At 40.3% G+C, this 27463-nt stretch overlaps 1 protein-coding gene across 4 annotated transcripts in view; it reads left to right on the top strand.

Moving 5' to 3' along the window:
• Window positions 1–649: 649 nt before the first annotated feature.
• Window positions 650–27463, top strand: part of SPIRE1 (spire type actin nucleation factor 1) — a 187093-nt gene continuing 160279 nt past the window's right edge. For 2 of the 4 annotated variants that reach the window (XM_059138679.1, XM_059138681.1), the window contains exons 1-2: window positions 652–1261; window positions 25900–25934. In XM_059138679.1, the coding sequence (XP_058994662.1) occupies window positions 940–1261; window positions 25900–25934 (357 nt within the window). In that variant the 5' untranslated portion in view covers window positions 652–939. Of the gene's footprint in view, window positions 1262–25899; window positions 25935–27463 lie in introns of all 4 variants that reach the window. The other 2 variants (XM_059138678.1, XM_059138682.1) reach the window with 2 other exon arrangements.

The raw sequence follows: 27463 nt of genomic DNA, 5'->3' as shown, positions 1-27463 counted from the left end.
TCACTGGAGACATCCTTAGGGAGGAGTTGTGCGAACGTTACAAAATGAATCCGGAAGGACGCTGAAACTAATGTCTACAAATTATTTACAACATGGTTATATCCCAGGCCCTCATCTACGCACTTGGGAGAAGTCAGTGAGCAAACCCCATAAAGGTCCCTGTCCTCAGGGAGCTTACAATGAAAATGGGAGGACCTATTCAATAAACAGTACATCTAAGTAAATTATACGGTATATCGATGGCGACAACTACCCCAAAAAGAGCAGAGGAGGATCCGGGGGATGATGAAGGAGCGAAGCCGGGCGCAGTACGAAGTCGGCTGGTCGGGAGAAACCGTGTGGAGGCTTGAAAGAGGCGCAGGACCCGCGCCCAGCCGACCGCCCGGGGGTGGGCGGGAGCAGGCGCGGCGGCGGGGGAAGCCGGAGCCGGAGCGGTTTCAGAGACCTTTATTAGGAATTTGCTACAGGCTGGGTTCGAACTCCAAATTAGCCTCCCAGCGAGTCAGTTCCTGGGGGATCCAGCGCCGGTGGCCTCCCAGCGCGGCCGGGGATCGCTGCGGTCAGCGCGGTCAGCTTGGCCACGGAGCGCACACCCGAGCTGCGGGCCGTGCGGACCCTTGGCGGGGCGGCTCCGCGGCCCCGGCCCTGAGCGCGCGGCGAGGCGCGGGGCGGGGCCGGCGGACGCCATCGCGTCGCTACGGGCCGGCGGCAGCGGCGGCCTGGTCAGGACGGCCGCGGCGTCCTCGCCGCTCTTCGCTCGCCCACGGCAGCCGGGCCCTCGCCCAGTCCTCCGCCTGGTCCCCCACGGCGGCGCGCGCGGCCAGGTTGGGCGGGGCGGGTTCCGGGGATGAGGAGGCGGCGGCGCGCCGAGACGATGCTCCGGAGCTGAAGAGACGCCGGCACACGGCGCGGCGGCCGAGCGCAGCGCCGACCCGCGGGATGGCTCAGCCGGCGGGCCCGGCGGGCGGCGGGGAGCCCCGGGCGGAGCCGGCGGGCGGCGAGGGGCCTCCGGACTCCGGGGCGGCTGGCGGCCCGCCGGACGCGCTGAGCCTGGAGGAGATCCTGCGGCTCTACAACCAGCCCATCAACGAGGAGCAGGCGTGGGCCGTGTGCTACCAGTGCTGCGGCTCCCTGCGCGCCGCGGACGCCGGCCGCCGCCAGCCCCGTCGCCGCGTGCGCTCAGCCGCGCAGATCCGCGTCTGGAGGGACGGCACCGTCACCCTGGCGCCCGACGACGCGGGAGAGCCGCCCCCCGCCACGGGTGAGGCCGCCGACCTGCGACTCCACCGAGACCCCTCTCCGCGGCCCCTTTCCCCTGGACGCCCCCGGCCAGGCCCTTCCGCCCCGCGACCCCCACCTCCCATGGGAGGACCCCTTCCTGCGGCCCCATTTTTCTCCCTCGTCTTCCTGGGCCCTGCTCTTCAGCTATGCGCACCCCACCTCCGATAGGAGGACCCCCACCACGGCCCCCCTTTTCCCTCGTAATGCCTGGGCCCTGCCCTTCCGCCCGGCAAACGCCCACCTCTCCAGGGAGAGCCGGGAGGAGCAGGGCCTGGGGCCGGCGGGGGGCGGGGGGTAGTGGTGCTGGCCCTGTGGTCTAGCCGGGGCTCCACGTAGGTCAGAACAGGGGCGGGGGGGACGGGCAGCGGCACAAAGAGGGGTTGTGAAGAGGGCGTCCGGGCGGGCCTGCGCCCCCCGAGTAGGGCCGCGGACCTCCCCAAGGTGCTGGTAATTGCACAGACTGTCATAGGACAGCTGCCCCCGTCTTGTTTGGGAAATGGGGTGGGTTGGGTCCTTTTCATGATAAGCTATGTATACATACTTACATGCCAGGGCTGTTTACTTGGGATGTGGTAGGTGCTAGGAAAGGTTCATGTGAGATCTCGTCAAGGATAGTTAATTCTGCTGTCAGGAAAATTACACCTTTCGGAATGAGTAGTCAGCTAATAGTTTTTTTTTTTTTTTTAAATTTGGTAACAAATTCCTTCAGTTTGGAAATATAAAAAGCCCCGAAGAGAATGTTGCTATTTTGGGAGAAACAGGAGGAGACGAAATAATGATTTCTAGCTCTTGAAAGTTAAAAATAACTACCATTTACCTGTGTGTTAAAATTTGTTGCAATGAGAAAACAGGCTTGTCAAGTCAAAAGTTGACAGGATCTCAGATAAACATAAAATGGGTTTTAGTTAGGTTATTGTCCAATGTAAATTCTTCAAGATTATCACCTACACATTATTATGTAGTTAGCGCTTACTCAGAGAGGTAATGATGATGAGGGGATTGGTAATAGGTTTCTGCTATCAGTTTTTATATATTTCAGTCTTTTGAGAGGCAAGTATATTAAAAACATAGAGAAATAATCCGCCCTCACTTTTAGAAAGTTGATGGAAATGTCAAAATGCTTAAGGTGAAAGATGTAATTCATTAGTCAGTAAAACGACATTTAATCCAAATCCTTATCTAAATTGATTAAAATAAAAAGCATTCAAGATTTTAGTTATCAATTCTTTCACTTCCCATGAACATTAAAAGTGTGTGTGTGTGTGTGTCAGGTAAATGCATTTTAGAACTTTGACTTATTTAAATCTATTCTTCATAATTCTCTGGAAATTATTTTATTATTATAGTTTTTAGTTTGATGTGTTTATTTTTTAAAGTTGGACTTAATGTTAGTGGGAAATACTTGGTATTATAATTTATTTATAGTGTATTAACATGATATGCAAAGATATGCTTTGAGGCAAAGCAGTGCCTTGAAATCTGGCATTTCAAGGGGGAAAATGGTTGTGTGTAACCCTCTTTTAGAAGCGGCATTCATAGTGTTGACTTCTGGAAGGAATAAACACGAGTTCACTTTCTTTTTCCTGAACTTAATCCCAGAAGAGTGTGGTTAAAGTTATGCTTATGGACCTACGAGTCATTTAGTTGTCAAGACAGATGTATTCTGGCAGTAGTTAAAAAAAAAAAAAAATCAGAATCTCATGTTGAAATGAATTATTGGGTTTTTTTGTATGATTAGTATGAGTAATAATATCTTGACCTCAGTGTAATACTCTGTCTTCTTGGAGAGAATAGTAGTTTCCCTGCAATCCATCCTCTTCCTTGGTTTGACTCATGAGCTTTGCTACCAGTTGTTGAGAGAGAGCCCAACCAAAGTTGTTGATACAGTCTTGAGCATCTTAGGCTTGATCAATTACAAATCTTTAGGAAGTTCTTACTAACATATTGCTTATGTTAGTTTATTTCCTCCTAGGATTTAAGAGCAGTTGCATGGTTACAGAAGGCACAGAAGTGTCTTCTGAACACTTCATCTTGATTCTTAAAAATACTGAATAATTTAGTTCTGTGCACATGTATAAATTCTATTTTTAAGGAAAAATGTTAATCTTGACACCTCGATTCTAAGAAGTAATTTTTCACTGTAGGTTGTTTCATAGGATTGTATGTAGTCGGCATTCAACAGCATTTATATTTTCACATGGTTTATCTGTTGAGTTATTTCCAGATGGAGGCTTAGGGGATTTAAGGGACTTGCTTATATTCATATTGATGACTTTGAATCAAATCCAGGTCTTTTAACCTCTAGACTTAGAAACAGATTTGGTGCAAATTTGGGTCCTTATGTTCCTCCCCTTCCTAGCTGAGTGACCTTGAATAAGTTCCTTAACCTCCCTTAATTACTGAGTTAAAGACACTTAAGCTCTGCATATTCAATCACTGTGAGTCCAGCCTCCTCATCTGTAAAATGAGAATAGATCACTTTTTCACGTGAGACCACTTAAGTGAGAGGATGCATGTGAAGTGACTAAAGGCTTGTTAGGTAGCCGATACTGGCTAAGTTCTGGTTTTCCCCCTAATTCTCTGTCCTTTTGTGCCACTGTTGTGCCTGTGGTCCTGCTGTTCTACATTTTTATTCGAAATTGGGAACACATATTTTGAGTCAGGGTCTCTCGTTCTTATTTTGGCTAAATAATTCAGTATGGGGCTGCCCTGGGCCTGTATAGGATGTTCAGCAGCATCCCTGGTCTCTACCCATTGGATGCCAGTAACTACCCATCCCCCTCCCCCAAGTCATGAAAGTCAACAAAGTCCCTGGACATGGCCAAATTTCTCCTGGGGGAACAAAGTCCTCCCCTGTTGGGAACCACAGGTCTAGCAGATGATGGGTGGTACACAGGGTTGTGTTCAGTGTGCAGAATTGGATCCTGGCTATGATCCTCGAGTGAGTGAGTTCTGGAGTTGGCCAGTGTTCCCTCTGCGGCTGAGTTGAATGAACAAGTGGTATCGCTCCACTCAGTCCCATAGAAAGAAATAACCTCTCACATGCTTTCTTGACTTGTTTGGGGGTTGAGGGTAGTAGTTATTGATTTTAGTTCTTGTTTACTTTTAACAGTGTTTACCTTTAACAGTTCTCGTTAAAACCGTTTTACAGTGTTGATCCAGAATGTTCATATTCAGTTTGAATTAAATTAGGCATACCTTTAAGAGAAATAGGAATATGATGAAAGATGTGGAAGGCAGGGAGATGAGACCAAAATGGGAAGAAGACAGTGAAGAACAAGTCATTTTATTTAGCATTATACTTGATTATAATCAAGTGCCATATACTAACATGGCCACAGAAGCACTGTGATCAAGGATTGAAGGAGATCAAAAGGAGAAATTAGTTCTTCAGAGGATATCTTAAGAGCAAAAATGATTACATTATGATATAGCGTCTTAAGCAGCACGTTTTATGAAGCGTTTCTGTGATGGCAAAAGGAAACATTGCTTAGAATCAAGAGGGCTTATGATTCGTCTTAGGCATCTTACTTAACATTTTTATTTTCCTTAATGTTTATGTACTTATAATAAATCTTACGGCTTTATAAAAGTTTCTTATATGCAGGTTGATGAGATTTTTGCTTTCACACCTTTAATTAACAAGTTAAAGACACTCAGGCTCTGCATATACACAGCCTGCTTGCTCTTTGTCACCACTGTGCCTCATTGGCATTTGGAACGCATGTTATTATACACATTATTTAAGAAGTAGTCATTGATGGAATTTGGGTTATATTCCAGACCTTCGCAAGGTTAGAACTCTTTTTTCCTGGAATGCCACAGAATTATTAACAACAATAGTATTCCTGCTTGGAACCACAGTATGCTCTCAGCAGCCTCTTAGGCCATAATACCCATCTGGCAAAAATAACTTATTTCAGATTTTGATTTCAAAATCTTTGATGTATCTTTAATGTTAGATGTATAAAGAATATTTAAAAAATTGTGACTGCATCTTGATTTAAAATAATCTTGGATTGGTAATAGGTTTTCCTGGGAAGAACAATGAAAGCCTGCATGCATACTAATAAAGGCATCTTGGTATAGAGAACATTTGGGCGTTGTTTGGGATTTGAAAAGAGGACATGATCAGTCAAGCTTCTCAGTAAGTTTCATGCTAATTTGGTGGGAGAAATGGTCTTGAAAAAATAGCCTATTTGATTTTAAAGAGAGAACAAATACTTGTGGAGAAGGTTGAAATTAGTGAAAACATGTTTTAAAACACGAATTCTTGTTCATTCTTGGTATAAATCTTGAGTGTTAACATCCTGATTATTAAATGAAAGGAATATTTGAGATTTATGTATTATGTGTCCAGTGTAGAGTCTGGGGGTGAATGATGGTATTAGGGGTTGGTAAAATGTCTTATCAAGTGTAGTAATATGTAAGAATTATTCCATTTGTACAATATCTCCCAATATGTTGGGCTAATTAAAATTTAACAACATGCAGGGATGCTGGTTAGCTCAGTCTGTTGAATGTCTGCCTTTGGCTCAGGTCATGATATCAGGGTCCTGTGTTCAAGCCCTACGTTGGACTCCCTGCTCAGTAGGGATCTGCTTCTCCCTCTTTCCTGGCCCCCTTACCCCATTCATGCCCTCTTCCTTTCTCTCTCTCTCAAATAAATAAATACAATATTTTTTTAAAAATGCACTGAGTTCCTACCGTGTGCAAGCAATGTTCAAGTTTCTGTAATATAAAGATAAAAAGTTCTAGTCATGGAAGAAGAGAAATAAAACATAAACACAGCCATAAGTCTACCATGAAGCTAATGCAGCTTCAACTCTGATCCTACTCATTTACATAGGCTGCTTCTAGGCCCCTGCACACTATACGCGCAGATGGTCATTTGCAAAATTAAGGTATTTTAGCCATAGCTGGTAAGATTGCTGCCACTTTTGACTCCATTTTACCCTCCAGTGTACTTCTCGTTGTGTTGTGTTGTGTTGTGTGGGAGTAGCCATAGACATTTCTGGGAAAATTTTTGAAATCATGCTTTGTGGTTTGTATCTGTTTTTCTGCCCTATGTGAAGGAAAACAGTGGAGTTTAGTCCTATACAGATATGGGTATGTAAGTAATTGGGACTTTGTTGGGAAGCTGTTAACTTCACCAAGGCTTTTGACTCAACTTTGAAAGAAAACAATTATTGGTCTACCAGGGACTGTATGTTGGTAAGAGGTGATAAGTCACACTCTGCCTGTTTTATTTGTATGGTCAAAATCACTTTCCTTCATCATAAATTCTATAAAAGGGCAACAGTTCCCATCCCACTTTCATAATATTGTCATTAGAGCCATATTATGTTTTTCAGTTGCTTCCTGTTGGCTAAGTAGAAAAAAGAGAAACTGTTCTCTTCCAGATATTTGTTTAAAATTGTGAGGAAAATATTGCCTATTGCCAAGTATAGTGGGTTTTTTGGAGTAATTTTTTTATTTTGAGATAATTTTAGTTTTACAGAAAAGTTGCAAAGATAGCACAGGAAATTCCTCACCCAGTTCTCCTAATGTTAGCATCTTATACTAGTGTGGTGTATTTGTCAAAACTAAGAAGCCAGCATTGGCACATTACTATTAACTTCAGACTTCGTTTGGAACTATTAACCCTGGACTAGTTAACTTTGGACTTCGTATTTCTATGAACGTCCTTTTCCTGTTTCACAAATCCATCCAGAATACCATATTGTATTTAGTTCTCATGTCTCTTCTGGTCTGTTATGATTTCTTACACTTTCCTTGTTTCCCCTAACTTGACAATCTTGAGTACTGGTCGGGGGTTTTGTAGACTGTCCTTCCGTTTAGGTCTGCCTGATGTTTTCTTGACTAAACTGGGGTTATGTGTTTGGGCAAGGAATTACCACTAAGGGCAAGGCTCCTCTCATCACATAGGATTGGGACCCATTACATCCACATGGCACCACTGGTGATGTGCACCTTTGTTTGCCAGGTTTTTTTGCTAAAGAGTTACTGTTTTTACCTTTTTTATATTCTCTTCTTTGGAAAGGAGTCATTAAGTCCAGCCTGCAATGGAGAAGGTGGCCTCCTCTAGGAGAGATGAATTAATATTGTTATTATTACTTAATCTTTTATGAATTAATTTTAATATAATTTAATATTATTGCTTAATATTATTTGGAATTCTTCCATAAGGAAGATTTGTCTCCTCCCCCCGTTTACTTATTTATTTCTATCATTCTGGGATCGTGTATACTTTAGACTTTGTTATTCATTACCGTGTTATTTTTTTGCTCAGATTGTTCCAACTGTGGCCAGTGGGAGCTCCCTTTAGGTTGGCTCCTGTGCCCCCCCCCACCTTTTTTTTTATTTTTAAAGATTTTATTTATTTATTTGGGAGAAAGATCGAGAGAGCACAAGTAGGGGGAGCAGCAGAGGGAGAGGGAGAAGTGGGCTGGAATCATGACCTGAGCTGAAGGCAGCCACATAACTGGTTAACTGACTGAGCCACCAATCGCTTTCCTGTGTGCCTTTGATATCCAGCCATCCTTTTGTGTTTTTGAGCACGTCTTGACTACCTGGCACTACAAGATGCTTTAAGGCTTACGATGTGTATTTTTTGTCACAGTCCTACAATCAGACTTAACTCTAAGGAGTTCAGCACTGGTTATGCTTGTTGATACTGGGGTGGTTTTTCATATGCAAGAAGAATTGAAATATTTCGAGGTTTAGTTATTTTTGATGTTCAAACTTTGTTGGATTTATGAAGTATCTCTTTCTGGTATCTCACTTTTATGAGCCTGCCTACCATGCTCATCCTTTCAACAGTTATGTAATGAATACCATAGAGCCAAGTTGAATAGAGAGGTAAAGAGAGAGCAGTCTGTACACACTGTTTATCAGAAGAGAGAGATACCTGGGAATGAAAGCCAGAGCAGCCTATATTGGGGATATCAATTGGATATACTAGTCCAATATACTAGGTCAGTGAAATGTGGATATACTAGTCCAATATACTAGGTCAGTGAAATGTGGCCTAGACTCAAGTGTGGATTGACTGAGGTATGTGGATGGTCAAGAACTAGTTTGGACAATCTTGTGGTCATCGGCCTTCCTCTTATAAGCACTTGTGGATACTCTGGGCTAGAGGTGTCCCTAAAGCTGCAGTAGAACCCTGAAGAATGTTGGTGATCAGACACATTTGAAATAATTCCCCATTTTGTAGACATACATTTTCATTACTGCTCTGCAGTATAGCATGTGGATAAATTATACTCTTGTGATATGCTCACAAAAGGTCTTAACCAAACAAAAGAGATGAAAAATAAATTATCATTGGGTAAATGGTTCTTGTTTTTGGCCAACTATTTCAGACTGTTGCATGGGATCATGAATACTTTAAGGACCAGAAAAATACTGATTTATATAAAGCAATGCAAACTTATTGGGAAAGCTAGTAATATTTTCCCTAATTCAAACTTCTATCTACACAAAAGTTATTTTAAGTAGTAGTATAACAGGGTCAAGATAAGGTAAGATCTGTTTATTCATGCATTGAATTTATTGGGCTTATCTGGTTCAGCCTTTGCCCTTCTCAGATCAATATCTCACTGGCATTCTATTGATTTTTAAGTGTATGAAGGATAAACATTCCATGACATCCTGTTGTCTTTTGCTGCTGGTATTGCCCTTATCATATAAAGAAAATATATTATTAAGAAGATGTCCCATCAAATTTTTAAGGAATTTAAGCAAATTTCAACTAGTTGTGTAAGAGTTCAACAATATTTTTTTGTTTAAGCACAATTCATGTAACTACATGAAATGTAGTACATTTCTCATGTACATGAGAGTTCAGTAGGTTTTTTTTTGTTTTAGTGATGATAGCCTGGTAATGAAATGTTGGTTAGGATTTCTTAAACATTTTTTTTGGTATCTTGTATTAATTCAGTCTTTGGCCACTTTTCTTATGTCTAAAAAAATAATTTATTTTGACATTTTCTTCTCAAAACTTATGTTTTTGGCCGTTTCCCAGTTTTTCACAAATTTTTCCTTTTTTTGGAAGTTCAGCATACCTACAGAAAGGTGCACAAATCATTAGTGATACAAACATGTAAACACCAAGCTGACTTTGAACAAAGGAGCATTACAAGTAGGCCACACGTCTTCCACATATATAATCATTGTCTTAGTTTTTATCACCACGGATTGGGTTTACTTGCCTGTAAACTTTGTATGTATATAATCTTACAATATGTGTTTTTTGTGTCTAGCTTCTTTTGTTCAACATTATGTTTGTGAGATAAATTACTTGTTATTGCATGTAGCTCTAGTTTGTTTCATTGCTGATGGTATTCAGTTGTATGAAAATACCAGAATTGGTTTACCCGGCCTGCTATGGATGGTCATATGAATTGTTTAGTGTTTTAGCTATTATTTTAAATAACACCGCTATAAACTCTCTTGAATATACATATGCACTTCTGGTAGGTATATATCTAGTAAAATTGCTGGATTGTTGCACGTCTCTTAAGTTTTAGAAGGTATTGCCAAGTAGTTTTCCAAAGTGGTTTTTCAGGTCTTATTAGCAATGTGTCTGTTGTACCACATCCACCATACTATTCGGTGATGTCATTAAAGAGAAGAGTTTACCTATTTTTGGAGGGTATGTAATGGTACATATCTCATAATGGTTTTGAGTTGCATTTATGTGATGGCTGATCATGTTGAGTGCCTTTTCATATGTTTATTGGCCATTATGATATCTCTTCTGTGAAATTCCTGTTCAGGTCTTTTGACTATTTGTCTACTATTTTCTTTCTCTCTTTTTTTATTATTAACATATATTGTATTATTTGATTCAGGGTTACAGGTCTGTTTCAGGAGTACAGGTACAGGTTTACAGTACATCAGTCTTTTTTTTTAAGTTTTTTGTTTGTTTGTTTGTTTGTTTTTTTGACAGAGATCACAAGTAGGCAGAGAGGCAGACAGAGAGAAGGAAGCAGGCTCCCTGCTGAGCAGAGCTGATGCCAGGACCCTGGGATCATGACCTGAGCCGAAGGCAGAGGCTTTAACCCACTGAGCCACCCAGGCACCCCACAGGTCATCAGTCTTACACAACACATAGGGCTCACCACAACACATGCCCTCCCCAATGTCCATCACCTAGGCATCCCATCCCCCCCACCTTGCTCCCCTTCAGTAGTATTTTTTTCTTGTAAAACATAAATTTTACCACTTTAACCATTTAATTAAAGGCATTAATTGCATTCACAGTGTTGTACAACCATCACCATTATTTCTGTTTCCAAAATTTTTCATCACACAAACAGAAACTCTACCCACTAAACAGTAAATGTGTATTCTCAACTTCCCCCAGGCCCTGGTATCCTCTAATTAATTTACATATATATTTTTTGTCTTTTCTTTTATGTTATGATTTTTATATATTCTGAATACAAGCCATTTGCCAGTTATATATATTATAGACATCATCTCCAACTCTGTAGCTTTCCTTTTCATGTTAATGGTATGTTTTAATGAGTAGAAGTTTTGATACCGTGTTTTTATTATCATTGGATTCAAATATCCTTTTTATTTTCTTTGTGATTTCTTTGATTTGTGTATTATTCTGTCCATTTTTACTTATATATGGAGGCTGTATTATCAGGTGCATACCCAATTAAAGTTATGATATCTTCATGGTGGCTTTACCCTTTTATCAATGTGGCTGTAGTCGACATGTATACGGTTATACCAACGTTCCTTTTTTTTAAACACCAGCTTTGTTTGATTAATCTTTGCATGGTGTATTCCTTCCCATAATTTTACTTTCAAGTTTTTAGTATTTTTATATTTAAGGTGTGTCTTTTACAATCAGGATATATTTAGGATTTGTTGTTTATATAATATAATGATCCTTGATTTTCATTTTTAAAAAAGATTTTATTTATTTATTTGACAGAGAGAGAGAGAGAGAGAGAGATCACAAGTAGGCGGGGGAGGTTGTGAGATCATGACCCAAGCCAAAGGCAGAGGCTCAACCCACTGAGCCGTGTAGGTGCCCAATGATCCTTGATTTTAAATTAGATTCCTTATTCTGTTTATATTTGATATAATTACTTGGGTTTTAAAGTATACCATCTTCCTACCTGCTTTCTATTTGTTCCATCAGGTCTGTATTCATTTTCTCTCCCTAACTTTCTTTTTGGTTAAGAATTTTTTTAATTGCTAAAATTTTCTCCTTTTATTAGTTTACTTATTGTATATTCCCTTACTATTCTGTTAGTTGTTACTTTACAACATGTATTGTTGAATTTTTATTAAAGTATATACAAATTACTTACTGTAGTACTTTCCAGATAGTGCGAAGATCTTAGAACATTCTAACTTCATATATCTCCTTCTGTTGTTTTATGATTGTTGGTGTGTATTTTAGTTTATCATAGATTTTACATATAAGACAATATTTTTGTACAATTTGGTATTCATGTAGATTTTCCCACGTTTGCCCTTTCTGTGTTCTCTGTTTCCTCCTGTATTACTTTCTTCTAGGATCATTTTCCTCTTGTCTGAAGAACTCTTTAATATGTACTTTAGTGCAGATCTACCACTGTTAAATTCACTCAGAATTCAGTCAAAAAGTGGCTCAATTTATTCAGTTGAAAAAAAGGAAAGCTGGTGTAACCATATACATGTCAACTCTAGCCACATTGACAAAGAGTAAAATCACCATGAAGATATTATAACCTTAAATTGGTATGCTCCTAATTAATTAATTTATAGAAGGAGAGAGAGGTGGAAGGAGGGACAGAGGGAGAAGGAGAATCTAAGCAGGCTCCATACCCAGCATGGAGCCCGATGGGGGGCTCCATCTCATGACCCTGAGATCATGACCTGAGGCAAAATCAAAAGTTAGACACCTAACTGACTGAGCCACTCAGGCACCCCTATTTTGTCTTTCTTTTAACAACAAATTTTAATTAAGATGTAACTTACAGAAAAGTACGTAAATGATGAATTTTCACAATGGGAACACACTCATGTAACTAGTATACAGATCAAGGAACAGAATGTGATTAGTATCCCAGCAGAACTGTCTGTGAACCCTTTCAGTCACCAACCACTTCAAGCGTCACCACTGGTCATGACTTCTGACACTGTAAGTTTTGTCTATATTTGAATGTAGGTGTATAGAATCAAGTAGTAGTATGTTACTTAGTGTCTAACTTTCTTCTCTGAACTTTGTGAGATTGATCCCTGTTGTTGCAAATAGTTGTAGTTTGTTCATTCACAGTTTAGTACCATATTCCCTTGCATGAATCAATATACCATAATTCATCCATGGATGTTTGATTTTTTTGGATTTTAGATTTGGGTATTCAGTTATTGGGAATTATGGATAATGCTGTTGTGAGCATGAGTAAACATGTTTTTTGGTGAACAAATACAGCATTTGAGTATATACCTGAAAGTGGAATTGCTAGTTCATAGTGTATGGGTATTTTCAGTGTTAGTAGATATTGCCAAAAGTTTTCCAAAATGATTGCACCTTGCAAACTTTATTTTATTTTTTAATTTTAATTTTTTAAAAGTTTTTGTTTAATTCTAGCTAAAATACAGTGTTATATCAGTTTCCAGTGTACAAATAGTGATTCAGCAGTTCTGTACATTACCTGGTGCTTATCAGGACAAGTGCACTTCTCAGTCCCCATCACTTGTTTAAATTATTTCCCCACACACCTCCCTTGTGTACCTCACAAACTTTAAAAAATTAAAACCAATCTGGGATATTGGTGTAAATTCAATAAGGATTTGACTGGTGTCATTTATATGGAAAGTCTGTATCCCTAATAATAGTGGGATTTGCAGGTCCATATTTAGCTTCTGAAAACTAACTCTCTGTCTTTTTCCCTCATATTTTCCGTTTTCCTCATGGCCTAGTCTTAACTGGAAGCCAAATTTCTCTCTAGTATATTCCTTTAATACCTTGTATTTCTGAGAGATAAAGATGTATATAGGTATAGGTGATGAGTAGGGGCAGAATGCCACACTAACAGTCACTACAGGCTGTCTTATAGTTCTTGTCTTGGTTCCTGGATTTTAGTGATAATACCATATTAGAGGAGTCTCCCATTACACCATTTCATTTATTCATTTCATCAGTACCTGAGTGCCTTCTAAGTGCACTGTCCTAGATTTGAAGACACAAAGAAAAATAAAGGGCACCCATGCCTTCAAGCAGATCACAGGTACATAAACTAACATTTACAGTATAGTTGGAGTAATTTTGAAGTAATAGAGGCATGTACAGAAAGCTGTGTGAGCCCAAGGGTGAGGATACCTAACTGCTGCTATGACAGAAGTCCGGTTTCACAAAAGACACCGGTTTTTTGGAGAGGGCTTGAAGGATGAGCAGTGGGATAAACAAAGGACACTTAGGCAGAAGCAGAAATGTGGAAGAGCTATTCAAAGAACAGTAGTACTGGATTGTAGACTGGCATTTTTGCTGACGCCCACTTCCCCATACCAAAAACAGACACTGTTTAATCGGTCATTGCATCTTTGCTGCTAAATTTATAAGCAGCTTCAGAGTTCTCAGCTGTGTTTCAGTCAGCCACTACCAATTATTTGTGGAATTGGCACGTGAAGTTGAACCTGTTTGTCTTCTTTGCAGTGGGCGTCCACTGTGCCTGGAGCATAGGATGTGTGGGGGAGTGGTGGAGAATGAGGCAGGCCAGAAAGGTATGTTGACTGGGACCAGGTTATGAAGGACATTTTTGTGCCACATTGTTGAGTTTGTATTTTTAGCCTGTATAGACTGATGGAGAACCATATAAGGGTTTTAAGCCAGAAAATGATGTAAGCAGATTACTCTTTTTGGAAAGATAACCATGGGAGTTTTGGGGACTGAATTGGGTTAAAACAAGGGCAGAGATACCAGTAGGGATTTCATACTATCTTTAGATCTTAGTAGCCTTAAAGTTGCCTAACCAGTTGGGAGTATTTTGGCTCTTCAGATAAGAGATGGTGGAGGTCTGAATGAGGGCAGAAATGAGGAGAAAGAGTCAGATTGAGAATGATCTAGGAAATAGTACAGGACATGGCCCTTTAGTTTTTGGTGTGGGGCTGAGAAAGAGGAAGAATCTTGGAAGGCTCTCAAACTTCCCACCTGGGTGCCTAGTTGCTGGGAAGGCAGGAGAGGCAGCATAGGGTGGGAAGATGATGACTTACACTTGTTAGAAATTAAATTGGCCTGGAAAAAATATTTTTCTAGTGGAGTCATATTTATTCCTACCAAGTTCCTTTGCTCTTTCAGAAGGTTGCAGATCAACTGTTGAATGTCACATGGTAACACAGATACAAGATGTAAGAGTAAGCAGCAGAAGGTGTGGTTTTAATTCTCAGCTCTGACTGTTGTTATTGTAACATATTTGGGTAAGTGAATATGGGTGGCAGTTATGGTGCTATGACGTAAGGCACTTGTGTTTAGAGAGAAGTACCTTAGATGCCTCTCTGGCAGGGTTTCTGTTGGCTAGGATGGTCTCATTCATGGTCAGATGCCAGAGGGGGAGAGGAGATTCTAGGGAGAATAACAGTGGTGCCTATGAAATGCATGAAAACCAGAATTCTCTATTTGATAGGAAATACAAAAATGTTTGGGATTGGCACTTGCTACTAGACCTCTTTTTATGATTTAGATGGGGAAGTTCTCCTCCACGTTTTCCTTATTCTTGAATAAAGTGATAGAGTGCTGTGTTCTCAGTGTATTTTTGAGGTCTCATGAAATTTAAGCAATGAATGTTTTAATTAATATCACTCAGGAAAAATTTTAATCTAAATCTACACTGTTTACAAAAAGAACCACAACTTCCATCATCCTGTCCTCTAACACAGGAGTGTCAGGAATGTGGCTTCTGCATTGTCACTCCCTTCTCTTCCCATGGCAAACATTGCTAAATGGTCACGGGTGCCTCCCACCCATACTTGCCCTCACAGCTCTTTTGAGGATAGCATTCTAGACTGTCACTACCATTCAATGTGAACTGGCACAAGAAATGAAACCTTTTTCCTCTACAAATTTTGAGTGTTGCCAAATTACATAAAATAGACAAATACTTGAGTTTTATTGAAAACTGTTACGCTGAAATTATTTTTTACTGAAGGTACTTGATATTTAATGATATTTGTTCTGTGAGATGATATAAAGTTTAGCTAATTAAGGTTGCTGAATAGAAAAAGAAAAATAACACTAATAATTAAGAAAACATATTTTGTTAAGTTTTATTTATGTAAGTAATCTCTACACCCACCCCCAAGATCAAGAGTCACATGCTTCTCTGATGGACCCAGCCTGGCACCCCTAGAAAACATATCTTTAAAACATTCATTTCACAGCAAGATCAGTTATGAATTGGCCACTCTAGTACCATGGAATAGTTTGGGGGGGTTTGGGGTCTGGGCCATATTTACTCCTAGATTAGGGGTGCCATCATGGTGGTGAGGCCTACCCTCATGGCGGGATGGAAATCAGGGGTGTTTGATGCAGCAGCCAGGCCCCAAAGAATCCACTCATCATCTGATGAGCAAGCAGAGCCAGAAAGGGCAGACAGTAGCTGCAGATAAGAGCCAGTTAGTGGTCTCTGCCTGAGAAGTCTGGTAGTTGGTTTTAGCTACTGATATGAAGTCCAAGGGCTAGACTCTAGTCCCTAGAAAAGTGATGGGCAATAATAAGCCATGTTTTGGGGGGCACCTGCATGGCTTATTTGGTTGAGTCTGAGTCTTGATTTTGGCTCAGGTCATGATCTCTTGGAGATTGACCCCCCACATCTAGCTCTGTGCTGCTGGCCTTGGAACCTCCTTGGGATTCTCTCCCTCTCACTCTGCATTCCCCAACCCCACAAAAAAATTTAATCCACTTTTCACCAGCTCTTCCAAAAAATGTGATGTCTTTATGCCTCTACACTTCTTTAAAATAATAAGATTATGGTCCAGATCCTATAAAATGTGATCTAATGTATTATTCGTAATGATTAGTCAGGGATTCTTTGTCCTGTTAAGGGGGACATATTTTTTTTCCTTTACCCACATTTATTAGTTGTGAGCAGTGGGTAAGTAAACCAAAATGGTACTTAGAAAGTTAGTTTTTAGGGACACCTAGTTGTTAGTTAAGTGTCGGCCTTCGACTTGTGTCACAATCCCAGGGTCCTAGGATTGAGTCCTACCTTGGGCTCCTGAGCAGGGAGTCTCCTTCTCCCTCTCCCTCTGTCTTCCTGTATCCCCCAACCCCCCTCCTGTGGCTCATGCTCTCTCTCTGGCTCTCTCTCAAATAAATGAAAATTTTAAAAAAGAAAGTTTTTAATATTCCCAAACTTTCCCCACTAGTGCTGGCCCTGTACTTCACTCTTTGGCATCCATTGTTTCCTAGTCTCTCCCTTACTGAGGTAGGGGAGAATGTAGGACAGCTGGGTGGGTCAGCATCCTGGGTAACTGGTCGCAGTTCTTTGGCCTTCAGTGAGTCATTTCTTTTGTAGAGCTTGAGCCTCCTCAGCTGTAAAAATGAAGGTTTTATACCAGCATTGCAATATGTTTGCTCTATATAGAGCAAGTATTGATTAATTATAAGTATTAATGAGATGTTTCATTAACAATTTTCTTAGAGTTTAAAAGAACATTGTGGGGGTTGATTTGAATGGCATGTTGCTTCTAGAAATGTTCAGTGTAGTTTGGATGTATGCCTTTGTCTTTGACATATTTCTGGCAGAGGTATTTGGAATAGTTCCACTGCTCTTAGCATTTCCCTTAAGGTTGGTGTCTTGTAAAAATAGAAATGACGTTTTCAACCAGAGATGTTCAGGGTAGGGAGCTGAAAAATTATAATAACCAGAATCATTCTTAGAGTGCTGGCACTTGGGAGGTAAGCCAAGGCCCTCAAAGGCCTTCACTGGCAGTCAGAGGAGACCACGGAACTCCCCCGAGGAGACAGGCAGGAAGGGGATGGTGAGAGGGTGAGGGGAGAACAGGGAAGGGTGGGGACAGGAATGCCTCCCTGTGAGTCTCCTAGCTTCAGAAAAGTTTAACAAATTTATGGAAGGTCAGCTGCGTGCTCTTCAGGTTGACACTGCGTGCAGACACAGGAGACCCCTAGAACTTACAGAGATTGGGTGACCGGCTTTGCACCTACAGGCCAAGGCATGGGTGTGGGTTTCTTCAATTATGCTAGGTATAGAAGGAGCCAAGTGATCTGTTCACTGACAGCTTTTTGGGTTTGGAAGACAAGGGTCTTCTGGCTTATTTTCTCCTAGGAGAGAAGGCTCAAGACTTAAATGGTAATAGAGCTAATTTTAAGTGCTTACTCTGTGACAGGCAGTGAGCTGAGCAGTTTTCTTGGAATATTACTTTTGATCCTCACAACAATTCTATGAGATAGGTACTCTTCTTTTTAAAACTTTGTTTATTTATTTATAAAGATTTCATTTATTTATTTGACAGAAAGAGAGAGCACAGGCAGGTGTAGCAACAGGTAGAGGGAGAGGAAGAAGCAGGCTCCCCCCCAAAAGAAAGCCCCATGGGGGACTCAGTTGCAGGACCCTGGGATCATGACCTGAGCCAAAGGCAGATGCTTCACCGACTGAGCCACCTGGGCACTCCATAAATATTATTTATTTATTTGAGAGAGACAGTGTGCAAAAGAGAGAGAGAGAGAGAGAGCGAGCGAACAGGACAGGGGGAGGGGCAGAAGGAAAGGGTGACGCAGGCTCCCCACTGATCAGGGAGCCCAACAACTCTGGGCTCCATCCCAGGACCCTGGTATCATAACCTGAACCTAAGGCAGATGCTTAACAGAATGAGCTATACAGGTGCCCCAAGATAGGTACTCTTTTTAGCCTCTGTCTTACAAATGGGAGACTAATGTGTAAAGGCCATTTAGCCAGCAGCCTACCTGGGATTCAAGTCCCCAGAGTCTGGCCCGGAACTCTTGCTCCTAACCGCTGTGCTCTATTGCCCTTGTACCAGTGAACGAGTTCTTACTCTGGGACATTCTGCATGGGATTAGACCATACACAGGGTAGCCTGGGGTTTGTCTTTGGGATGGCGAGAGCTTGTCATATTGCTTTGAACTTTTCATGGTGTGTGTATTCATATCCTGTAAGAAGTCACCACTAATGTCATGGCTTTAAAACAACACAAAATTCTTACCTTAAAGTTCTGGTGATTAGATGTCTGAAAACGGGTCTTGTGGGCTAAAAACAAGGCATTTGCAGGGCTTATTCCTTCTGGACGCTGCAGGGGAGAATCTGGTCCTTTCCTCTTTCAGCTTCTAGAGACTTTCCACATTCCTTGCCTTGTGTCCCCCTTTTTGCATTCTCATGACACTAGTCTTTGTTTTCATCATCACGGCTCCTTTTTGGACTCTCCCGTCTCTCATAAAGCTGCTTGGGGTTACATCTGGTTCCACCTGGAAAATCCAGCGTAATCTCCCATCTCTATCTAGAGCCTTAACTTAGTCACAGCTGCAAAATCACTTTGCCATGTAAAGTAGTGTATTCACAAATTCTGCAGATTTCACAGTCTTTTTATTTGTGAGTTGATTATAGAGATTGCCATTTCAGGCTTTCTTATTTTCAGTTTTGAGTAATAGCTGATGAAACATCACTTCCCACTACCCCAGCCCGAGCCATTGCTGAGCTCCAGCTGTTTGACTGATGCCTGTCATCATCCTGGACGCCGTCACTAAAGAGTTGGGGGCAAGGTTTATGTGAGGAACCTCTGCAGAGAGGTATAACGTAAAAGATAGCGGCTTTTAAAGATCTTAAGTGTAAAAATGAGTGAAATTTTATGACTTTTCATAGGACTTAGCTACTTTTTCATTGCAAAATCAATACCTCTTTTACATGGTTGTAAAACTAGTGAAGATATTTTGCTATGCCAGTTTTCCTTCGCACTTGATTTTAGTTTATCTCTACCTCTCGTTTTTCCACAGGGTTAGGAGCAGCAAGCTTAGCTGCCATTTGCTGAGCCCCTCTCTGTAGGAGGCATCAGGCAGAGCCCCTCAAAACATTTTGTGTTTCATCTAATTTTCACATAAGCCTTTTGAGGTAGATACTATTCCTTTTTTTTGTAGTTGAGAAAGTGGAAAACTCTGGGAAGTATTTTACTTAAAAATCACATCACACAATTAGTTCAGTATGGCACTGAGATTCAAACCTGGGACTGCACAAGTCTAAAGACTTGCTCTTCTGCTCACTGCCTTGCCAGGGCACCGAAGGGAAAGCTTACTTAAACTCTTGGTTAAACATCAACAGTTGTGAAGTAGAAAATACATTAGCACAGGGTTCTTGTGGCAGTGGAACATTAAAATTTATTTCATTCTTCCTATCAGGCCAAGAAGAGGAACGTAATGAACACACAATCTGTGTTTGGTTAGCAAGGATACCAATTTTCTCCCATGTCTAAATCCTAAATTCATCTGTTAATCTTTGAGGAGCTTTGCTGGTGAAATGCTATGGCATAGAGGATAATGATTTGATCATTTAACAACCAAAGTGAAAGTGTCCTTTATATGGTTGTTTCTTATGTCAAATGCATTAACTTTTTTTTTCATTAAAAATGTAACATGGCAAAAATGATTCTGTTGGGGGAGGTGGATGTAAGCTAATGATGATTGCACAGTTTTAGTGTCCTAACTTTTGACACTGAAAACTGGTCATGGATTCTGAGCCCTCAGTGGCCACAATGTTTAAGAAGCCCAGGTGTGATAAGGCTGTAGGGATTGTTTTATTGCTAAATTTTGGCTTATTTAAAACTGTACTCTTTTTCCCTAATATGCATATAAAAGCTGCCCAAAAAGTGCACCTAATACACACTTGTCTCTTATAGAGTATTAGAGCTCTTTTTTTTTTTAAATTATTTATTTATTTAAGTAGTCTCTACTTCCAATATGGGGCTCAAATTTATGACCCTGAGATTGAGAGTCACATGCTCTTCCAACTGAGCCAGGTGGGTGCCCCCAGAGTATTAGAGTTCTTAAACTTAACCCTTGATGTTGATCTGTTTTGATCAAGTCTTTAAGAACACTGTTCCTGAAAATATGGCACTTGTTCTTTTCTCCTCACCTTGCTCCACCCCCAGTCCGGTCCATTAGCAAGTCCTGCTAATTCTGCTGCTAAATTATATCTTAATTCTCTACTTTTCTTCTGGTCACTGCCACCACCTGGGCTGGTTGCTGTCTGTGCTGGGCTCCGTTGCTATCCAGGACAGTGAGGCAGTCCACCCTCCATGGTTTCACCTTGACCCTTTCCACAGAGCAGGACCAACCTGGAAACCCACCTTAAATCAACTCATGCCCTTTCTTAATATTTTTTTTTCAAATTTTATTTATTTATTTGACAGACAGAGATCACAAGTAGGCAGAGAGGCAGGCAGAGAGAGAGAGAGAGGAGGAAGCAGGCTCCCTGCAGAGCAGAGAGTCCGATGTAGGGCTCGATCCCAAGACCCTGGGATCATGACCTGAGCCGAAGGCAGAGGCTTTAACCCACTGAGCCACCCAGGTGCCCCATGCCCTTGCTTAATATTAATGTCTAGTGGGTTCCTATTGTATTGGACATCAGATCTAAACTCCTTACACTGTCCTAAAAGGCCTGTGTGATCTGCCCTTGCCTGTGTTTCCAAATGCGTTTTATGCTACCCACCTACCACCACTTCCAGAGCCTTACCACAGGCTGCCTTCTGGCTCTGGAACAGGTTCTTCCCTCAACCCTGCAGTTACCTGCTACCTAACTTCACAGTCTCTACCTAAATATCTTCTGTAGGAGTCATGTCTGACTATTCTAAATTGGAACATTTCTGTTATTTTCTCTCCCTTTTCTGTCCTTAGTAACATTTATTACCAGTTGTAGTTAATTTTGTTTGTTTCTTTGGGTCTGTGTTCACTAAGATGTAAGTCCTAGGGAGCAAGGACTTACTTGTTTGTGTAGTTTGTTTGCCACTATATCATCAGTATTTTAGTATTCAGTAGGTGTTCAGCAATTATTTATTGAGTGAATGAGAGGGGCAGAGGCAAGCTGGCTGGGGGACAGGGTGTGTCTATTGAATGTTCAGCTTATGAAAAAATAACATACCTTCATAGGATCAGATAGACCCAATCATTGCCTGCAGTTTGTTTACATGGGAAAAATTTGGAGAATAATTCTAGAGCTGTTTATTTATTGTAAAGATTATAGGGCTTCTGTGTAATCTATTGTAAAGATTATAGGGGTTCTGGAGGGCATCTTTGCCTTCTGCTTGTTCAGCTAATTTGAATCACGTTGATAATGTGACTCTGTGACAGACAAGTCAGCCATATGCTGAGGTTTCTACCGCCTTAATTTTTTAAAAAAAGATTTTATTTATTTGACAGAGATTACAAGTAGGCAGAGAGGCAAGCAGAGAGAGAGAGAGAGAGGGAGGGAAGCGGACTCCCCAGTGAGCAGAGAGCCTGATGTGGGGCTCCATCCCAGGACCCTGGGATCATGATCTGAGCAGAAGGCAGAGGCTTTAGCCCACTGAGCCACCCAGGTGCCCCTCTACCTCCTTAATTTAAAGGTATAATTAATCTACACGAGCATCTTAAATTTTTTCTGAAATTGCCTTAATTTCCACCATAATTGTGTGGTTCATCAGATTTTGTGATTCTACTGCGGTGAGGCCATTTAGAGAGTGTGCTGTGTGAGGCCTAACCCTGAAGAGCTAAAGTTATGAGTGGGTCTACCATGATGTGTTCACTGAAATGCTCTCTCTAGTAACACTGAGCAGACTTTGGAATGAAAGTGTCTGATTATCAACATTTAGGATTTAAAATGTCTTTGTTATCTTAGTTGAGGTGGCTTTTTTTTTTAATGACATTTTACATTAGGAATAGTTCATTTCTTTTTTTTTTTTTTTTAAAGATTTTATTTATTTATTTGACAGAGAGAAATCACAAGTAGATGGAGAGGCAGGCAGAGAGAGGGAGAGGGAAGCAGGCTCTCCGCTGAGCAGAGAGCCCAATGCGGGACTCGATCCCAGGACTCTGAGATCATGACCTGAGCCGAAGGCAGCGGCTTAACCCACTGAGCCACCCAGGCGCCCCAGGAATAGTTCATTTCTTAAAGCCATTTTATTTTATTTTTTTATTTTTTAAGATTTTATTTGTCAGAGACAGAGAGAGCCCAAGCAGAGGGAGTGGCAGGCAGAGAGAGAGGGAGAAGCAGGCTTCCCGCTGAGCAAAGAACATGATGCAGGACTTGATCCTAGGACCCTGGGATCATGACCTGAGCCAAAGGCACTGACAGAGGCACCTGGTGTCACTTAAAGCCAGGTGCCAGGAAGCCAGGAAGATTGGTGTTTGTATTTCCTAGGACATGAGGGAACTTGTCGAGCAAATCTTAAGAGCAGATAGAATATTTCAGAATGAGTTAAAAAGGAGGGCCTAAAAAACACAGCCTTGATTCTTCCGGCATTACTAAAATGCCCATTCAGTTTGGGAAATGCCAAGCTGAAGTCTTGGTTTGCTGTGCAAATCATCCTTTGTCCAAGTGTATAAGCACGTTAATAATACTGGAATATTTTGAAACTCAATGTTTAAGTGTCATCCCAAATATTTCCTTTCATTGTACATTGTCAGAGAGTTAATCTAGCCTTTAAAATAACAATAAATCAGTAAAATTGTTAGCCTTATTTAAAGAACTGATTCACTGCATTTAATAACCTTAAACCTTGGTTCGGCCTACCATCGGCTTAGTTTACTCAGCTTGTAGAAAGTGAAATCATAGGATTCTAGGTTTTAGAGGGATTCCTTAGATTTGTTTCTGGAAAGGTGATTCCTATGAGGAAGGACTCAAAAGTTGTCAAATGAAAATTTCTCGGTTGCTATATTGGCAGTTTCCAACTGCTAAATCAAGGAGTACATTACCCCATTTCTCCACAAGCAGGATTCTAATGGGTAGGTCGCTGTGATAGCACCTCTGTAGTCCCCTTCCCTAACCCCACTGGTTCCTGCAAGTAGGAATGGAGGACAGGGTAACAACCACAGCAATGCTCATGACAAGGGTCAGGAGCCTTGGAGTCTACTCAGCTCTGTCATTTTGTGAAATCATCTGACTTGTCAGGCTCAGATTACTGATCTATAAATGAATGGATTGGGCAGGATGGTTTCCAAGGTTCCTTTAGTTCTGCTTTCGTGTAATTGGGATTTCCTGATTCTTGGGTCAGAGTCTGGGCAGGGATTTGGATGGCAGGGTAGGGTAGGCCGTCAGGCACTTCATAGTGAACCACATTTCCTGAGTTGCGTGATTAGTCGCCAGATCAAAGTGAATAACCAGAAGCAGTGATACACGCACACAAAAATTTTTGGTATTCTTTATAGGAAAGCATTTTCAGTTTTATCATAGAGGTCATGGGAAAAAACCTTATTTCCTAAGACTTGTGCCTTTTTGACATCACTTTTGAGTACTTCCTTACTTTCTGGTACAGAAAGATGTTCCAGTTTATCCTGTAATTTGTCATCTTGGTAGACCCACTCATAACTTCAGCTGTTCAGGGTTAGGCCTTTCAGAGCACATTCCCTGAAATGCCTCACCTCCACCTATCCCATCCATGGCGTTAGCCAGTCCCCTGAGTACTGGTTCCTTTGAGGGGGAATGGGCTAGGTGTATTCTTGCAAAATGGGGTGCTACTACTTCTCCCTCTTTTGGAGGAAGAGCTAGGAAGTTGTTGTTGTTTTGTTTTTGAAATTAGGTAATACCCCAATTCCAGTTCACCACCACAGGGCTCTTCCTCTCCTTCCCACATGTTAGGTACACAGGGTCTTTCTCCCTCAGTTCATGATTCCCAGCAACATCAGCGCATTTGTTTGCTTAGTGCTGCAGTATGTACAAAACAGTTTCAATTTTTTTTTTTTATCAACTTTACTACCAACAACAAACCCACCACTTTCTTTGCAGTTCTCTTTACCTTAAGAATTATTATATTAAGATGGACATCTATGTACTCTCAAAGAGGTTACTCTCTGTTATTGTTGTCTTAACACCGTATTTTCCCCTCCCTCCCTGCCTCCTCCTTCCTGTCCCTCCCCTCCCCTTCCAGAGTAGACACTCTCAATGCTTGTTGAGAGGTAGTCTGTGCCCTTTGAACTGCTGCTGTTCACAGTACTTTCCTAGGTTAAGCTAATCACCCCCTCTATAGGAGTTGTAGGATAATTAATTTACCAAAAGCGCTAATGTTCTGAGCAGTCATATATATATATAAATAAAAATAGATGATATATAACTGTAATACATAGTTTCATTCAACAGTACATAAATATGTAAATATGTATGTTATGTATTTATCAAACCATAGTATGTAAAACCTTTGTATATTAAACCATTTTATCTCTGTGTTCAGATAATCTTTAATTATTTATTGCTCATATATAATTTTTAATCCACAGAACCCATGGTCCCTTGTTTTCCGGTCTCAGTTTCAGCCAGTATTCCACATTAGGACTATTAGGTCATCAGAAATTGTGGATTTCAATTTTTTTCATTTTAAGAGTCTGGAGGCACATAAAAAAACATTGTGGTTTTTTTTTTTTTTTTTTGGTTTTTTTTTTTGTGGTATCATTATAAACTCTAGGGTGAATAGATTCTCATTAAGCATTAAAGAAAACACAGACTGCTGGAACCAGCACAGTGGGCTAGGACTAGGTGTGGGAGTCAGAGGCTGGAGAGAGCAGTTTGGAGGAAGGAGAGTGTTGTTGGAAGAAAGGAGGTAGAGGTTAATGTATGTTTGAATGGAGGACAGTGATTTTAAAGAAGTGTGGACTGGCTGTTTAGTACCCAATATAAATATGTAACCTGTTCTTTTTGTTAAAACTGCTTAATAAATGATCTTCAAAATAGCTGTTTTTTAATTTAAAAATGATGTTTTATTCATCAGCATTGGCAGAAATGTATAATTGTATATGTTTCTTTTGCTATTATGTGTCAGTGATGAAGAGGAAATATTAATGTTGGTACAGCCAAATATTGTTCAATTATTGCTGTTCTTTAGGTGATCCTCTGTTGGAAAATTACTAAATTAATTATGTGGTTTTGTCTAATCATATATTAAAGAAAAACAACCATCATATATTAAAGAAAATATTAGTTTGAGACATTTATGCTTTCATTGAAATGATCACTGTACCTTTAAACTGGAAGATATATTTGGAGAAAAGTTTAAGAGTCTTTTGAAGATTTTTTGAAGGTATTTTAGAGTATTTTGAAAGGTACTTTTTAAATGCCGTTAAAGTATTTTAAGATATCTTAAAAAGAAAGCAAGACTCCAATAAAAATATTTTTATTACTTTCACTAACTTGTATATATGCATATTAAATATGTGTGTGTGTTTTAGGTCTTATTACAATTGAGTATATTCTTCCCATCTTCCTACTTAGTATTTTCTTATTGGCTTATTTAAACAAATCTCTAGGTAGGACCTTCTAGAATATTGGTCATTCTAGCACCTTCTATTTGCATATTTGCATAGATATAATGAAACCATGCCAGGATAGCTCAGATATTTTTATCAATGATAAAAAAGCTAAAATCCATTGGAAGTAACTTTTTGTATTTTTATTACAGGTAAATTGGGATATTCACATTGTACTGAAACAGAGGTAAGAGAAATACTCAAATATTTATTAGTAAAGTAGCTTTGCGGTTTCTTTAGATTTACTTAAGTATTGAACTATATCTCATGGGTTTTTGGTCTTCTGACAAGAATGTGTTGAGATAGGTATATATCTTTTACATTTATTTTTTATTTATTTATTTTTTTTAAGATTTTATTTATTTATTTGACAGAGAGAGATCACAAGAAGGCAGAGAGGCAGCAGAGAGAGAGGGGGAAGCAGGCTCCCCGCTGGAGAGCAGATGCTGGGCTCAATCCCAGAATCCTGGGATCATGACCCCAGCCAAAGGCAGAAGCCTAACCCACTGAGCCACCCAGGCGCTCCTATCTTTTACATTTAAAAAGAGTAAAATGTGAATGAAAAAAACAGTTATTTTGCCCACATAAGTACTTCTTGAAGATTTTATTTTTAAGTAATCTTTACACCCACTGTGGGGCTCAGACTCACAACCCTGAGATCAGGAGTTGCATGTCCCACTGACTGAGCCAGCCGGGCGCCCCTCTTGCCCATATTTTTGAAATGCCAGTGTGTGTTAAAAAGGTTAGCTTAATCATGGTTTTAAAACTTTCCCATGTTATAAGGGAAAGAGCCCTTAATAAGAATAGCTTAAGTTCAGTTTTTTTCATAATCTTATCTGTCATAATAAATAAATCATTTAAATATGTTGAGCTCCTTTGGAGCTGCCTTGGTATAGGAAAAAAAATAGGGGTTTGGAAACAATATTTCAGTAAGATTAATAATGAATCAAATAGGGATGGCTGGTGGCTCAGTTGGTTGATCAACTGCCTTCGGCTCAGGTCGTGATCCTGGAGTCCCGGGATCGAGTCCCACACTGGGTTCCCTGCTGGGCAGGGAGTCTGCTTCTCCCGCTGACTTCTCTCTTTTCATGCTCTCTCTCTCTCTCTCAAATAAATAAAATCTTTAAAAAATGAATCAAATAGTTTGTTATTTGTATAAACAGGTTTAGTACTTTTTCATAATTTAGTTCCAAATTCTGATTGTGAACTTTAGGGAATTTCCATATGATTCCCTGTGTTACTTGCAGGAATTTCAAGGGTAGCACTGAAGTATGAGGGTAGCATCCATGAAGTGTGTATGTCTGGTGTTCTTTTCAGCAGCTGTTGCATCATCTTTACATTAGGAGTCTTGGGTCTTTGTTAATAGCAATGCCTAGATAAAGGATTTAAGAAGTTATTTTTCTAATAGAATAAATAGTATGTCTACATGTTGATGTAGATTTTAGTAAATTTCAACTGTTATTCTAAATAAAATGTAAGCTTCCTAAAGGATATTGTATAATAAAGAAGCAAAAATGATTTGTTCTTTTTTGCATTCAGAAATTATACAGTTCATTTTGCATTTTCAACTTTGGAAGTAAAGATCATTTTTTCCAGATGAGCTCTAAAAATAGGCTAGAATTTAATTTTTTTTTAAAGTAGAACTTAAAATTTCTATATTGTGAGAATTTTTGATGTACTGTTTAATGTAATATAAAGGAGTGGGATTTGATTTGA

This window comes from Mustela lutreola, chromosome 11 (genome assembly GCF_030435805.1).
Source record: "Mustela lutreola isolate mMusLut2 chromosome 11, mMusLut2.pri, whole genome shotgun sequence".
Classification (NCBI taxonomy): Eukaryota; Metazoa; Chordata; class Mammalia; order Carnivora; family Mustelidae; genus Mustela; species Mustela lutreola.
Note: the sequence above shows the minus strand (reverse complement) of the source record. Positions and strands in the feature narration are given on the sequence as shown.